Source organism: Microplitis mediator, chromosome 5, assembly GCF_029852145.1.
Source record: "Microplitis mediator isolate UGA2020A chromosome 5, iyMicMedi2.1, whole genome shotgun sequence".
NCBI classification, from domain to species: domain Eukaryota; kingdom Metazoa; phylum Arthropoda; class Insecta; order Hymenoptera; family Braconidae; genus Microplitis; species Microplitis mediator.
In genome coordinates, this window is record NC_079973.1 from 23,457,538 (window position 1) to 23,475,603 (window position 18,066).

The window sequence follows — 18,066 nt, forward strand, 5'->3', positions numbered from 1 at the left end:
AAAATAACTCGAAAACAATGCGAAATTTAAAAAAACTTTACTGATAATAATTTGTAGGAAATAAAATTGTCTACAAAAAAGACACTATGATATTTTGTGATAAGTCTGATAGTTTTGCCGGAAAAGTGGAAAGATATCGAAATTTACTATAACTTGACTTCGAGCTCCAATAACTTCAGAACAGATGGATCGATCGAAAAATGATAAGAGACCTTTTTTGTAGAGCGTTCAATTTCCTAAAAAAATGTGTATTAGTCAATTCGATCTATTAATTTGTTCACGAGTTAAAAATACTCAAAGTTAAAAAAAAAAATTTCCCGTGTTATTTAAATGGGAAATCGAATTATTTGATGAGCTAAGCCGCTATTGGACTTAAGCCCTTTCACCCAGCGGCATAATTTTTTATTTTCTATATACTACCAGATTTTCTGGTATAACAGTAAAAAAAAAAATATAGCCTTGAAATGACACACCCTAATGTATACACATATTAGATGGTTACTTCTTCAGATCGATTTCAGAAAATTTTGGACATAATTTATTCCTTTTAAAAAATAATTTTGATAGAATGGACTGTAACCCTGATAGCCAGAGTTTCTGATCAGAAAGTTGATGTACCTGAGTTGCGACCGACTTGACGACAAGATGTCGACAACTTTCAGCTTGTTTAACTGTTGACTCCAAGTTGGCTACAAGTTGCTCAGAAACTTAGCGACAATCTACTGCCGCAACCTGTCACCAAGTTTCTGAACAACTTGTAGCCAACAGTTACACGAGCTGAAAGTTGTCGACAAGTTTCTCGGAAAGTTGCCGTCAACTTATGGAAATGCCAACTTTTGCGGCCAACTTGGCGGCAGGTTGCGGCAGTAAATTCTCCCCAGGTTGCCGCCAACTTGGCTATCAGGGAATATTGTCATCTTTACATCAAACTCATTATTACAGATTCCTGCGGTATCACTTGATTTTATGACTCTATCATCTATCTTGTAGTAAATTTATTTGAATGATCAAAATCAAAGCTTTGAAATTCAATTTATTTTCAATTATTAGAAGCATCACTTTTTTTTTTTTTAGAGTCAATTTTTTTTATCATAAGGGAGAGACCCAGTACCCGGTCAGGGAATTAGCACCCGGACACTCATGTATTTGTACATCTATATTTACTAAATATAAATATACAAATATATGCAGTGATTGAGTACTAGTTCCCTGATCGGGTACTGGGTTCTGACCTTAATATATAATTTACTAATAAAATCACTTTGAATACTTCTTTAATGAAAAAAATTGTTTTTCATGCCAAAATATCCTGCTCACGTATATATTTATGTTATATATATTTTAAAAACGCTTCCCTGATGGAAATTTTTCGGAATTTTCTCTGAAAAACTCAGTTCTAAAGTTCTAAAGATTTTTTCAGAGAAAAGTCGGAAAAATTTCCACCAGGGTTAAGATAGAAATCGAAATTGTCTAATATTTTGAAAAAAATATATGACAATTATAAGAAATGAAGTAGAATGTCAACTACTAAACGATCACTTGCTTTTCTTCTTATGTGAATAAATTGCAAAAAATTAAAACTAATTCTAAAAGCTATCGATTAAACAATGATGCAGTACCTTTGTATAAAAATAATGAGACTCCTAAATGTACAATTAAAATTCAGTTGTCCAATCGCTCTTATCATAATAAAATATTATTCCTTAGTATAAATAATATTTTTTGAGTTTATTAGAACATGTGACAACTTAACCGAATACATAACAAAAATTTTATCATTTATTAAAATTCTAATTATAATCTTCACTTAATAAAATAATTTAACAAACGTTTAAACTATAGCTTACACATTCAACTTTCACATAAACTTTCAATAAAAATTTCTTTTTTACATACAAAATTATATTTATCAATGTGATTACGGATACTCATTTAATTAATATATAATATACATATATATGTACATAATTATATGTACAGTCAATACATACTTAAAACTAAAGCAACATATTTTTTTTTATTTTTATTATTATTATTTCTGTAAAATCACACAACATTCATTATCCCTGATAACAATCAATGAACGATCCATATTTACAGATATAACGATTACTTATTAATTAAAATATGATTATTAATTAGTTTGTTAGCTATTTACAAAATACTTTTATTTTAATCATATTACATACAATTATTATGTTCATATTCTTAACTATCACTCACACACATATGTACAGAGATATTTATTTATTTTTATTGTGCGGAATGTACAAGCTACTTTCTTCAACAGTCAATAATAAATAATTAATTAACCAATCAATTAATTAATTACTTACATAAAACTCAAATCAATTAAACGTTTTAGTTCAATCATTTAAAAAAATTATAAAATTATATTGCTGATATTTATGTTTATAATAATTATAAAAATGCAGTTAATGTGATAGTGAGTAAAGCAAAATTAGAGCGTGTAATTGATAAGATACCGGCGCTTCTCGAAGACATTGATCGCGCTGCTTCGTCTGTTTGTTGTGACCTGTCGTCACTTTTTTTTCTTCCGCTCTTTGCGTTTGTCTTCGGTCTTTCACGTAATTGGGCACCTGGTTCAATAAAGTTTTTAATTAGTCAATTACTATTATCTGATACATTTCATATGGAAAAAAATATAAATATAAATAATTAATAGAGTATTTATATTTTGATTCACGCACACGGAAAGAAAATTATGGAAACTTTTACTATGCATTATGGGAATAGTTCCCATACTTTTATGAGAATAGTTCCCATACTACTGTGGGAACCATTCCCATAATGGTATGGGAACCGTCCCTATAATAGTATGAATATAATTTCTATGCCATTATGAGAACTGTTCCCATATCATTATGGGAACCATTCCCATGATATTATAGGAAGGGTTCCTATAATATTATGGGAATGATTTCCATAATGGTATAAAAACCATTTTTATAACATTATGGGAATGGTTCCTATAATTCATGGAAATGATTCCTATAAAATATAGGGTTCATTCCTATATATTATGGGAATGATTCCCATAATATTATAAGAACGATTCCTATAGATTATAGGAGGAATTTCTATAATGTTATAGGTAGTATTCCCATAATTATAGGAACTGTTCCTATAATTATGGGAAATATTCCAATAATTACAGGAACTGCTCCCATAATTTATGGTAATAATTCCTATGTTGGTATAGGAAAAATTTTTACAGAATTATGGGAACCGTTTCCATAATTTCCTTTCCGTGCAGAGAATTTTTAGTAAAAATTACCCATAAAATTTGGTACTGTAAGGACATCTAGCCAGTAACTAAATTTTTACGATGTTGTTAATAGAAATTACTTCATTTACGTGCTATCGAGTAGTATATTTTACACTGTGCATGGAAATTTTTTATATATTTTCTACATGTCCTCACAGTATCATATTTTTGGGGTAATTTTTACTAAAAATTGATCTGCCCGTAAGCTAAAAGCCTTAGAACTCGATTAGAGAACTAGTACCCGATTACTCATGTATTTGTATATATATTTACTAAATAGCGATCCCTTGATAGCGTTCATTTCCGTAACTCTTTTTAGATCTAAATAATACAAAAATTAAGTCTCCATAAATCTAAACATTTTTTTCCCGGCTTTTAAACTACGCGCCCTTGTATGTCGTCTGACGTCTTCGATCGCGTTTTTCTGAAAACTATATTTTCAATCTGGTGTACGATCACTCAAGAACAAATGGACCGAGCTCAACAAACGATTACTTTTTTTTCGACAATGTACGGGTAACAAATAATTCTTTATAGTAACAACGAATTTATTGGGACAACAAAACATTTGATAAACCAGTTACCAGTACGTTAAAGTAACAAATTTTTTCGGTAAAGTCACAAACCGTTTCGTTTCAGTAACGATACAACAGATCAACACAACTTGTCTGACCTAAATTTTACGTTTAGAGTTTAATTTTTTGATTAAGCTCTGTAACCTCTACAATCAAGCTGGTGCCGAAATTTTTCGACCACTTTTTGACCTGAATGAACAATGATGTGATTTTGTCAATTCTGAAAAAAAATTACTAACAAACCCGTAGTTATCGACGATTTCAATGTAAATGTTTTATTGATTATAATTAAATTATCATTTGAGGTAAAAGACCTAATTCCCGATCACTCCTTATATTCGAATATCTATATTTAGTAAAATTTAGTAAATATCGATATACAAATACATGAGTAATCGGGTACTGGGTCTTTACCTTAATCATACACTGTAAAAAGAGCGGTGTTAAAAATACTCAATTTAACATCGCGCGTCGTTAAAATGAACTAACACCTGTGTAGGCGGTGTAATTTGGCGGTGTTAAATCGGTGTAAAAAAAATTACACGCATAAAAATTTCAACTTTTCTATGTACTTGTTTGAATAATTATTCATGTTGTACGTAATTTATTTCAAAATTACACAATTTTACGCCCAGCATTTCAATCACCAATAATTTAATTAATTAATAAAAATACTGTTCAACTGTAGTGATCGAGTGAGTAAAAATATTCACAAAGTAAAATATTTTACACACAGAAAAATATTTAAACACCATTAAAAAACATTTACATCGGCAGTATTGTTATTTTAACACCGAAAATTTTAATACCTGCACTGCCTAGACTTACCCCGATTTTTTTTACAGTGTAATTAGAAAAATAAAACAAACATTATATCTCTGTTAAATTGATAACAAGCGAGCTTATTGAATATTTTATTAACATATGTAATAATAAACTTATGACTAAAGTAACAGTTTCAATGCAGTTTATTGAATCATCACTTTAGTACCTTCATTTGAATGAAATCCATCAAAACACGAAAGTTTTTACTCACACACGCACATGTACATTAATACGTAGATATATATTTATATATCTATATATTAATGTAGATACATGTATACATTCGTTACAACTTAGTTAAGCGGTGCTTACAGCAACTGTATGCGATACGAATTTAGATTTCAGGCTGACAAACTCACGACTCTAACCCCTTAATTTCAATAAAATTCCCCGTGACTCGTAAGCTTTTACATCCTTATATCAAGCGAATAGTTAATGTGTGGAGTAGTAGCAACTGTAATTTAATTTTTGAATTGTTACTCTTAGTTTCAGTATGTTCATGCGAGTTCATATAAACTTTTATTAAAAGTTACTTTGACGAATTATTAATCTAATAAATTAATATATTCCATTTGTAACTCATAGTTCTCATAGTAATGATAACAATACCTTAGTATTTATTTATGAATTTATTATACTTATATTTATTTTTAAAATTTACATAAAAGGAAGTCAGATTACCACGTTTTTCACTCTCGGATGTTTTTGATGCATCAATTATTTCATTGAAATTCGACACAACTGTTGGAGATACTTTTTGACGTGGTTTCGGTTTACTTTCCACTGTAACGTTAAATTAAATCAGTATTTTATTTTTTTTATAGATAATTTTTTTTGTTTGAGCTTTTTTATTTACCTATGACTACTGTAGGCGGTACTGGGGTAGTCGTTGACGGTTCTGGTAGAGTCGTTGGTGTTTCAATCCCTTAAAAAATATAATTATTTATTAATACACAATAAAAAACTTTAAAGTTAATTTGAAAAATAAGGATGAGTCTAATAATAGAAAAATACTATATTTTTTTTGTAATTTCATTTTCGGAACTCAACAATTATTTTTTTTAATTTTAATAAATAGTTTGCAAAAATTTTAAGCCTAAATATTTACAATTAAATACTTAAACTAGACTTAGGCCTCAAGAAGAGAATAAATTATTAATTATTCAAATTTTAAAAATCAGTTTCTCGGTTTCCAGTATCTGACATTTTTACAATTTTTTTCTTTTTCCCAAAGAAACATCGATTGAACTCTGGCTTTGTTACAAAGTATTTTAATTTATCAATTGTGATTTAAAAATTTTAAGAAAAATCATTAAGGTACTCGCGGGTAATAAGGCCTAAGTGACAGAAATGATATTTAAAATAACCGCCTGCGCTAAAGGCTACTCTAGTAGAAGGGTCTTGCATATAGATGTTACAACAAGTTTATAGAGTCCCGATACCACGTTCCTTGTCTTCTATATTTCATCATCCATCATATGATGACGTAGCGCAGAAGAAATTATAAAAATCAATCTAGTCTTCTGACTCTTAAAAAAGTATTGTTGCTAAATTTAAGTGATGATTCATCTCTAATACCAATTTTATTGAGTATAGTTAAACTATTCCAGTTTGTTTAACCCGTAGGCCTTATTACCCTACCGTAGTAAAATAAGGCCTATTCGTATGGTTTTTGTAAAAGTTTAATTTTTTGTTTGTTTGTGGTATAAATTACCATTACTTCATTATATTTTATGGCTAATGTATTGAAATAAAGATTAATGATACATTTCGATAATTAAATGCAATATTTTCGATTCTATTTAAAATCTCCCCTAGGCCTTATTACCCGCCGGTACCTTATTCAAAATGAAATTACAAAAAAAAAAAGAATTTTTTTTATTTTTAATTGTCTCTTTCCCTTTGAGAAGGGTCTGAACTTTTTTCTCTGTCGTACTCAAGTCAACGAACGGTAGTATCCTTGTTGCACTTGCGCAGTAAATGGAAACTTGGTCCACGTTTTTCTCTTCACCAAATGACCATTTTTTAAAAATGAAAACGTATTTGCTAGATTATCGAGTAATGCATCGAGATTCGTTTTCAATTTTGTGTTTAGAGGTTTTGTTTGAGAGAAAAACTTCTTTTTTGAGGAAAAAAATTACTATAGATCCGGCTTAAAGACCAGTCGATATTTTTAAAGGTTTATTTATAGTTAACAGATGAATTTACAATAGTAAAATATCGTGTTTATAGTTCCAAAGATTTAATACTAGAGTAATATTAGTAGATTGTCAAGCTCTACAAACTTTGCTTAACTTAGAAGTTGGGTAGATAAGAGAGAGAGAGAAAGGGAAAAGGAGGAAGAGAAAGAGAGAGTGTGTGAGTATTGTAAAGTTTGATATGCCCTCTCACAACTTGCCACTTGTCTATTTAATGCTGAATTGAAAATAGGACTAGTACGTACTGTACAATGAATAGGTGCAGTAGTGTCATTGCCTTCTCTCTGATCCGTTAACTATTCAGAGAAACTGTTCACCCAACATTTCCTATTCGAAAACAAATTGCTGATGCATTGAACACGAGATAATTTATTAAAGCAATGGAATATTTCAATACAAATACAAAACTTTGACGACCAAGTGAATCTTTAAAAATAATTTTAATTAAATCATTTTAAAAATAAAAAAAATGTTTGAATAATCAATATATTAATTTATTTATCATTATATATAACATTTTCTAAACATCAAATAAATGTTAAAATTCTCGTCTATCAAAGCTTTCATCTCCACTCGTCTATATAATTTATCTTTTCCTTTATCTCTGGCTTATATATGTTAAAATACGACAAGCTAAGACCGCGTACTCTTTATCGTGGATAGAAATGAAAGAAAACTCACGATCTGATTTTGCATTGGATGCATTTTTCAGCGGTTTGATTCTGACAATCGCACGGTAGTACTTTTTACTTAGGCAACTTACTGATGCGGGGTATAGGTATTCTTTGGAAATAGCTTTGACAAGCGAACACAAAATAAGAAAGAAAAACTAACGAACGAATGAACGAACGGACGAAGGAAAAAAGCGACTAAATCAGTGCACTTTCTTGCCCCATATATCTTATCGACTGTCCATTTTTCTTTTAACTCAATCTTGCCAGAGAAATCGATTTTTAAATGTCTTTTTAAAGAAACATCCATTAATGCATGAGAATTCAAGGTATTTAAAATTTAGATAAAAAAATATTTTACATCATTTTCATTCAATTCAAACCTAATTGGACAAAATTTTCTTCATTATTATCATTTTTTTACTTGATATTTATCTTTCTAAGTTATAAACATTTTTTGAATATTACAGTTATAGGCATAGATTTCAATCATGTTATGGAAGACGTTGGTACGAAAAAATTAATCATGTGAAATTCACCGAAAATAGTGTTCTTGCAATTTTTAGATACACAGAAAAGAACGATTTCTTGGGGCAAGAAAAAATTTGCATTATGAAATGAAAACGAAAATTTTCTTAGGATAACAAATTTTTCCTTGCCCCAAAAATTTTTTCTCGCCCCAAGAAAATTTTCGTTTTCAATTCATAATGAGATAAATTTCTTCGGTCAAGTAAAAATTTTCTTGACGAGAGTAAAATTTTTTTGCGTAAAGAAATCCTTTTTTTCTGTGTACATTTATCTCGAAATTCCATACAAGTGACTACAAGCTTTCGATTTAAATTAAAAAAGAAAAACAAAATGGCGGATTCAAGCTCAACAATACTATGGTACATATTTTTTGAAAATTTTCCGAGCCTCATAAAAAATAATGATGAATGTCGACTCGAATTAGGTAACAATTATCTAAAAGTTCTTCAAAAATTTTTTCCTTGACGAATGATTTTTTATTTATTCTACTTTACTATAAAGGGACACCGCAAATACCCATCGCATCGTTCCTCTGAATTTTAATTTCATCTTAAAACCATCATTTAATCCAAATCAACTATCGGGCATTTAGCCAGCATCCAAGATACTCAGAAATTGATAATCTTTCAGTCGTAAATTACAAATAATTACTTGAATATCCAATAACAAAAAATCTAAAAGCCACAGAAAAGACAGCGGTCTCTTAAATGCCGCATTTATATCAGAAGTCAATAAATCATAGTGCAATTAATTTATAAAAATCATTGAAAAAATAATAATGATCTTTTAATTTTAGTAAAAATAAAGTAAGGAAGCCTATTTAAGACTTCATAACATGATGACATTTTCTTGACATCTCCTTTATGTATTTCGACGTACATTCTCTTACATATTGGATATAAATATAAATATATATATAAAGTGTATTTGACCTGACAATAACGAGAGCACTATAAATAAATGATAAAAAAATGACAACACGTATCGACAATAATGAAAAGCGTTAAAAATTTGTATTGACATATAAGAGTCTAGACAAGATTTTACTAGACTAGACCGTACTAGTAACTCTGAAGTGGATGAACAATGTGTCATTGTGTATCAGCCAATGCAAGTACAACCAGCTGTTGCTATCTCAAAATTAACTCAATATACTTACTCACTATGACGACGAAACTTTACGAAATTAGTTGCCCGATTTATATAAGTTTACAAAGGATTTTGCTCCGTTAAATTATAATAACGATTTATACGTTTCACTTGAGCTATTTCTGTTTTAAGAAATTCCACGTCCAGAATCGGCTGTTGGCGTAGAGCCAGTCATTTTTTTTTCGTTTCACATCTCGGTACCGTTATAACATAACTGCTATTATACAAACATATATATAGATGTAGATATATTAATGTTTGCAATTATATTTTTTTAACGATTTCGAACTGAAAATTTTATTTTTCTGTTGATTTTAATTACTAGTACGGTATTTTTTTTATTCGTTATTAATTAATTTTGATGATTGAAATTAATTAATAAAACGTAGAAGCCTGAAGCTAAGGGTGATAATTATTTATTATGTCCAGGGGAGGATGGAGCAAGTTAACCTGCCCAGATAGCGGCCATTCCAAGTTTTTTTATTAAAAAAGTTTTTTTATTTAAAGAATTTCTTAGCAGAGATATCACCTGAAAATATGGAGAATCGAAAGAAAAAAAAATTCTTTTTTTTTACAATGACTAATTTTACCTCAGAGTCTCGTTCTGTGGGTCCTTATAAATTAAGAAAATAACTCAAATAACAAACACTGACAAAAAAATTTTTTTTTACTAAAATGGTATCTGTTTTTATCCGAGTTAATATAAATTAGAGTAACTCGGGTCTCAATTAAATATTTAAAAAGTTTAAATTTAAATAAAACAATTTTTATTATTTCTAAAGTAAACAGGTGTGTGTTGTGTACCTGTTTAAAAATTACTTATTGATTGAATCGGTTCGAACGTATTTATAAAGGACGTAAAATAAATTGAAGTGTAAATCAACTACACAAGTACTAAAAGTCAATACTGTTAAATAGTCAGCAATCAAAGAGCTAAAAGAGTTTAATTCAAATTTTAGACTAAACAACTGTTGAAAATAGTGAAATAAAATTTTTAAAAAATGTCGATAGCTCAAATTTCATTGTCATTTTACAGCTCACACTACCCGTATGAAAATATCATATATGGTAAATATATATTAAAAAACATGTTACAGATATAAATATATATGTGGCAATACATGAAATCTTACATAGAACTATCTATAGATTTTGGCCGATTTTATTATATTTCTATAGATGTTTTTTCTTATATGATTTCATTTATTTCCGTGTAACTTCAATATATTATTTATATATTTGAAAACTTATAATTTTGATATATTCAAAAATAAATGTTATTTCTATATGAAAACAAATAAGAATACATATATAATTCATCATTATATGGCACGATAAATGTACCATGTACTTAACTTTATAATTTTTTGTATATTTTTCGATATATAGAACCATATAAGTCTCGCCATATATGTAAGAATAAATAAAATCTATTCTTTTATCTTCCTCTCTCTGTTATAAGATTCAAACATTGTGTTCAGAATATGTATGTATATATATGTGTGCTAGCTCACAAATTTACATATATAATTATCAATATATGTAATACATTTATGTGCTAACTAATAAGTTTACATATATGATTATAAATATATATAATACATATATTAACTAATAAACTTACGTATATAATTAATTATATTAAAACTTATTTTATTATATATAAGAAAATATATATCGTTTTTGGCCACTGATATGGTCCTATATTTATTATATATTTTTCCCATATATGGTTTTTTTATGCGGGTATTGAGTTATGAGTTGAGAAAATTTTTATAAATAATGAATCGAATTTTTTTTAACAAAATTAACGACTGATTTTACTTACTTACTTCTTTTTTTTTCTATAAATTTATTATCTAAAGAACAACTTTAAAACGTGACTGAAAACTTGAGTCGTATGAGATGTCGAAAGTAAGAAAAAGATTAGTATCAACTTTTTTTTACAACTAGTTTTATTATTTTTTTTTATAGTATACAGTTCAATTGAAAGTTGTGATCGTTATTGGACTGATACATTTTACAACTAACATCACTATCGCTTCTTCTGGTAAAGAGTCAAAGGAAGAAGAGAAAGATAGTGACTGAGTTAGTCTATTTGATAAAAAAAAAGGAGGTATAAAAGTCTGGTAGAAAAATTGATCGTATCTAGAGTACAGTATATAGATAAAGGTAAAGGCCTTTTACTTTTAAATTCGACTATAAACCCCACGGGTAATTTCACCTGAGCGAATGGCATTTTCAATCGGATTATCGTTTTATTCTACAAATGAGTAACGAATGAGAGATACAAATGGATCTATTTACTTAGTAAACGGGCGTATTCTACGTGAAACATTTGTGCAATCAAAGCAATGTCGGGTAAACGTTTTTAGAGATGAAAAGAAAATTTTTATAGAAAAAAAAATAGTTTTTAATGGCAAAATGAAAGTAAAGGAATAATATTTACAATTAAATATTTGCTATTAATGAAGATAAAAGTATACGTACGATATAGTTTTATAGTGCCATCGGTACTGCCGAGCGAATTTTTCGAGATACATTTATATGATCCGTAGTCCGATAGTTCCACTTTTTTTATTGTTAACTTCATATGAACTTTGTACGCGTCCATTTGTAGACTATCTGTATATGACGATTCATATTTTTCATCTGGAAAAAAAAACACATTTACTGTTTTCAAAGAAAGATTTCTTTCAGAAAAAATAAAAAAAAAAAAGAATATTTTTAAAAACCGTAAGTAATTTTTCTCTGGGCTTGATTAGATTTTTCTTTTCGATTTCATACTTTAATGTTATTTATTACGTTTTTTTGTTGAGCCGAAAATAGGAAATCTAAGATATATAATAAAAAAAATAAAAAGGAAGAATCGCTTTCGTAGAATCGTAGAATCACGTGAAAAATATATTACATCAAGCACCGAATCGATGAGGGGTTTGAACGAAAGAGAACTTTCTGCTTACACGAGACTACTAGCTGAATTTCAGAACAAATACGTGCATGAAATTCCTGAGGCAGAAATAATGTTATCACTGGTAAATCGGTCAACTTTTTTGGTTTCTCACGGAATTCGAATAATTTCCAATTAATTTTATTAAGAAAATAAAATAATTATAATGAGAATATATGTTCAAGAGCCAATATTGTTACTAGATTGCATAAATTCTAGGTTTCGATGGAAATTCTATCAGATATTACATAAAATAAAAATCCTATTACGGAATATTTAAGTCACCCAAAATAGTCAATTATACAGACCATTTTTATTTTTTTTTATTTTACTGCATTGTAGCCACAAATTTGTTCATTTCAGGGATTTGAATGTACTGTGAACGTTTTTAATTGAAAAGTGGTTGTAAACGGAAAATTTCGATTTAGTGAAAAAATATAAACGATTTTTTATGAATTTCAAAAATCTAAATTTAATAATTTTTTGTAGATCCACATGGGAAATCTGTGAATTAAAAAAAGCGACATTTCAATTGCCTCATAACACAGCCTTTGTAAAAAATAACCGAGTCATAAATATTTCATACTGAAATTTTATTCGCAACTGGTAATTGATGTTTTTTTTAATAATCTCTTGAAATTATATTAATTTCCGTATAGTAAGTAGGGAAGGAAGGGGTAAAGTGGGCCCCTGGGGGCAAAGTAGGCCCCTCAATATTTTCAAAACTTCAATAAATTCGGATGGATAATAAGCTTATCGAAATTTCTTATATAATGAGGGCTAAAATAGACAACCAAAACTGTTCATTACATATAATTTATTAAGAAAATTAAAGACAATAAAATTACGTTTTAAATTTATATCAATGCAGACTATTAAAATGATTGTTTTAATTATTATAATACAATTGTTTTAAAGTTATTTGCAAATATCACATGTGTAAAGAATAAAAAATATCGAATCCGAAATTTTTTGGAGGGCTCACTTTGCCCCTAGTTTTCGATTTTCCAATTTTAATGGGCGTAGCATAATGAAGTGAAAATAAGTATCAAGGGTCTAAAAAGAAGTAAACGCATAAAAAAAATTAATGATGTTATAATTATTTTTCTTAAGGGGCCCACTCAACCCCCCCTCTCCCCTATATAATCTCTGATAAATGAATACTTTTTCACTATTTGAAGACATTGAGCTAATCAGATCTACTCAGATCAATTTCGATTAGTGATGCAACGTTAGATAAATTTTACAACACTTAAGAATAATTTTAGTCAAATAAAATTCATATACAATTAATTATTAAGTTTTTGTTGAATAATAAGAACAAAAATTGATAATAAATTAAAACTAAAACAAACTTATGGAGAAAATAATATAAAAATGTAATTTAATTCAAATGATAATTTTTGGGGTGAATAAATAAAGAAAAGAATATATTTATATATATGGATATAAGAGTTTATAGATATACAAGTAAAGTTGAACAGAAGAAAACGAAAGAGTTTCAACAGAAAAATGCATTTATGTAGTGGCGGTTGGATTCTGGTGAGCGGAAGAAAAACTTTCATCGGCTTAGAGTTTGAAAAGAAGATGAAAAAGTTTAACGACGTTGAACTACGATCTAAGCACGGTCTCTGTCGTCGCATCAGGTTGACTAGGTTTCCTAAGAATACGACTGCTGCTCCTCTCTACTTCTGTGCTCTACAGAAAACTCTTTCCAAAGAAATTATACGTATATATTTTTCAAGTAAGTAAGTTTTCGCCATAAGTTACTCTCTTACATTCACTTATTCATTTCAAAAGGTCCAAAATTCTCATATGTATATATATATATTTGTTAAAATATCATATCATTCACCTTCTAAGTCAATTATTTTCATTTATCATCTTTTACACTCGTTACATACTTTTCGGTATAAATTATAGTCTCATTTCTCTCATAAATAAAAAAAAATGATAAATTTTAACGGAGGTGACAGAGCAATTTCACTTATGAGAGTAAGCTTTATTGTTTAAACTCATTAATTATATATTTACATTTATATCGCACTTAATCATCTACTTTACATAAAAAAAAAAAATTATTTCCATAAATTAAAAGTAATTATAATTTAAAATAAAATAATGAATTTCATAATTGAAAATATATTTTTTCTAAACTATTTTTTAAATCCTCTTGTTTTTTGATTTGTCATAGTTCTTTTGTTATATATTTATTTATTGTTATGATAAAAGCTACGCTCTTGTTTAATCGGGTCGCAATAACAACGTCAGACTTGGTGGATACAATCCACATCCAGAATGCATTTTCGCCGGAAAAAGAGCCCGAGACTCATGTCGGGCAAAAAAGTTGACCCGTAATTCTTGGGATGTTCAGTTTTATACTCAGTAAAAGTAGTAGAGATCCCAGGCATAGAATGGGGCAAAAAAGAGTGAAAGATAAAGATAAAGGGAAGTGAAGAGAGGAAGAAAGATGGAGAGTGAGGAAGACGACGATTCTAGGCAGCAGGCACATGCGCCCGACAGGCGTCACACTAACTTTACTTTTTTGTCATCAAAACGAAATTAACGTTTCGCACCGTATTATTTCCACTTTTATACCTCAGCAAGACGTAAATTGTAAAATTTAGTTTTCCAAACTTTTATTATACACTTTTTTTCTACTTTTTAAAGTCTTAATAAAGCCAAGTAGATATTTATCTTTAATATATTTTATCAAATTTATATCATCTGATATTTTAAATTACACATAGTGAGCTCTAACTTTATTCACGATTTAAAACTAATTAAATGCCACTTTACAAACCATTTCATAATTACTAAGATAATTAAATAAAAGAATGATCAATTTTAATACCATTCAGTAAAATCAAACGGAGAAACGCTAAAGAAAAAATGGATTTTTGTTAATGTGAATACTTAAATTATTTCATTTTCAAGCTTAGATTTTTCAAAACCAAGACAAATTTTCAATTGATTTACAAAAAAATGTTTTCATCAGGCAAAACGAAATACTCTTAAAAAAATAAGAAAATTGTTTCATTATAAACATAAAAACAAATAGTGACTTACTCTCTAAAAACAAATTAGTGAAAAATCACGTGGCAATCACTATTTGGCAGTGAATAGTCACTTATTGCTAGTGAAAAGTATACAACTGTTTGAATTAATGACATACTTTTCACTAGTAAACCGTGAATTGTCACTAATTTCACTGTTTCAAATTTAAGAAAGTACATGAAAATTTAAGTGAAAAAAAAAAAGTATATAAGAATAATTTTCGGGCAGATCAAATTATTAAAAAACACTTCTCTGTAAACATGAATAAGTGAAATAAGTGGATATTCACTAATTCAGAGTGCCAACCGAACCAGTTTTTGAAATTATTGGTTCGGTTTGCACTTGGAATTAGTGAATATTAACTTATTTTCACTAATTCATGTTTGGAGAGTTTAAAAATCTATACCATACGATTTAAATTTTGGAGTAGAAATTTTTTTGAACCTATTAATAATTACGTTATTTTATTTATTAGGTCTAATTATACCCAATGAAATATCATTTCAATTAAATATTTAGGGCACTACTAATTTATTAAAATGCTGAAAGATAAAACTTTGAGGAATTCTTCTGTAATCAGATCTAATAAACTGAACAAAGTACTTAACAAAAAGTAAAAGAAAAAGATAAATTTGAAAACTAAATTGACTGAATTTAACAGTATTCAGCAAGAACACAAATTAGGTGAAGCTGCACAAAAGCTCTGAACTCGAAACTTTAAGTTTCCTTAATGAACTTACTATATGTACCACACGTACACGCATCAACTATCAACCATGCACAAACTACACGCGAAGGTTCTCGTCTATTACATACACACTCTCATGCATACTCGTAGATATTCACAAAGGCACATTACAGGATAAGTCACTCGCATTAACAGAGGGTTGATTTATTAATCTGCATAGGACACAGTGTTGATGGGGATTCTCTATCTCTCCCCGGCATGCCAACGCACAAGTCCTAATTTACCACGATACTACGACTAAATCTAACGCGTTCCACCACTACTATAATAAACCTACAAACATCTGACAGTTATGGCTATTAAATTATGTCATAATCAATCACTTATAGTAGTCAATAAAATTATAACGGATATTTACCATTTGATATAACCAAATTATTCTCACGTGTCCAATAATTAATAGCCTTAGGATATGCCTCCGAGTGACACTCAAGTGTCATGTTTTGTCCTTCTTGCGCTCCAACCAACTGATTTTGTACCATTATCATGGGTGGAACTGTAACATTAATACAAATAAATCAACAACTAAACAATACCTCCTATTGTTGTTCTGAGATTAAACTTCCTCTCTCTCTCTTCCTCATTTTCTCAGTTTATGTCTATACACACATACATAAGATACATATATATATATATACTATTGGCATCTGAACAATAATTTAACTTCTTTTTCAGATGAACCGGAAACTCAAGACAGATACCCGTGGGACGCAGGAGAGACGAATGAGAGGATAAAAACCCTGACAGTATATTTGGCGTAAGAGGGCAAAAAAGTAAGTAAAAACATATATCTATAAATACAAAGAGAAAAATACGTTTTATCGTCAATGTTTCTCTAGAGAGCTGTTATGTACGTTTTTTAATATTATTAACCGCCAACTATCGGACTAAAACAACCTATTTTCCTGTCTTTTATATCTTTTTTATTTTATTGACATTATTATTATTACTTTATCATCATTATATACATCATATATGTGAGTATAGAGGTTCATTGATGTTCAATGACCGCAAATGACAATTAAAGCTCTCGTTTATGTTATTAAGTTCGGACAGATATGTCAATACAGACTACTCACAATGAACGATGAGCATTATTCTCTTGCTGACAGTCGGTGGTACCCCGTTGGAAGCTATGCACAGATATGCTCCCATGTGAAGTCGATTTACCCTCGTTATGTTCAATGTTGATCCATTAACACTGGATACAGCTGTTGTACATTATTAATATTAATTATCGTTTGTTGTTAAATGATACTATATATTTATTAAAACATTAAATAATCAAAACCAATTTAATTTTATCATTCAAGACTGCGTATCAGTTTTATATTTACATTAAAGTAATATATATTTATATTAATCTGTTAGGCGATTATTTTTAATTCCAATATTCGTGTATTTATTGAATGTTGAGTCCGCAGATACATTAAATTCATTGGGGTGTAGATAAATATTTATTATTCAGCTGCGTTATGAATTAGTTACGAGGTAAAGGGACCGTTGGGGCGTTCAAAAAAGACATTTAGTTTTTCTTGCATATTGCACTCTATTCACATTACACCTCAACTACTTCGTGACTCCGATGCTATGAATGTAAAAACTATTTAATCTAGAACTTCAAATAGATATATGCTTATATATCTACGTCTACATATCACAGCCACAGTACCGCGGAGTTTATCAGTAATTAAAATACTCGGGTTATCAAAAGAAAAGTTTTGTCAGGACAAAAAATATGTAAAAGTATGAACTCGTTTATTTTTTTAACGCAAGATAAATTTTTCGATAAGAAACTTATCAAAATAACTCGAAAATTAATTATCGAGTATTAGGGTGTTATTTAATTAATTGATAAAGAAAGATAATAATGAAGTGTACTATTTTTTAGCAACGTTGCGTGAGAATTTAATCGCTGAAATGAATCACATATATATGTGTACATGCACAGTGATCTCTAGTGCGAGTTATCTGATGCCAACTCACAACCCCGCAACACGATAATTGAGTTGAGTGTGTATCGCGATAGCGTGTTTAACTACCATGAAGCTTTGCAACAGCGTCCAGAGACCCTGT

The 18,066-nt window shown here is 28.9% G+C and overlaps 1 protein-coding gene and 1 long non-coding RNA gene across 4 annotated transcripts in view; one reads left to right on the forward strand and one right to left on the reverse strand.

Annotated features, from left to right (window-relative positions):
* Window positions 1-411: 411 nt before the first annotated feature.
* The window catches only part of LOC130668354 (opioid-binding protein/cell adhesion molecule homolog), a 103,508-nt gene continuing 85,853 nt past the window's right edge, over window positions 412-18,066 (reverse strand). For 2 of the 3 annotated variants that reach the window (XM_057470603.1, XM_057470601.1), the window contains exons 5-10: window positions 17,070-17,201; window positions 16,349-16,486; window positions 11,726-11,887; window positions 5,546-5,614; window positions 5,371-5,472; window positions 412-2,600 (exon numbers count right to left, since the gene is read on the reverse strand). In XM_057470603.1, coding sequence (XP_057326586.1) covers window positions 2,422-2,600; window positions 5,371-5,472; window positions 5,546-5,614; window positions 11,726-11,887; window positions 16,349-16,486; window positions 17,070-17,201 — 782 coding nt within the window. In that variant the 3' untranslated portion in view covers window positions 412-2,421. The remainder of the gene's footprint in view (window positions 2,601-5,370; window positions 5,473-5,545; window positions 5,615-11,725; window positions 11,888-16,348; window positions 16,487-17,069; window positions 17,202-18,066) is intronic. The other variant, XM_057470602.1, reaches the window with a different exon arrangement.
* The window catches only part of LOC130668355 (uncharacterized), a 77,348-nt gene continuing 75,981 nt past the window's right edge, over window positions 16,700-18,066 (forward strand). Inside the window, exon 1 of the long non-coding RNA XR_008989994.1 lies at window positions 16,700-16,763. This is a non-coding gene — a long non-coding RNA (uncharacterized LOC130668355). The remainder of the gene's footprint in view (window positions 16,764-18,066) is intronic.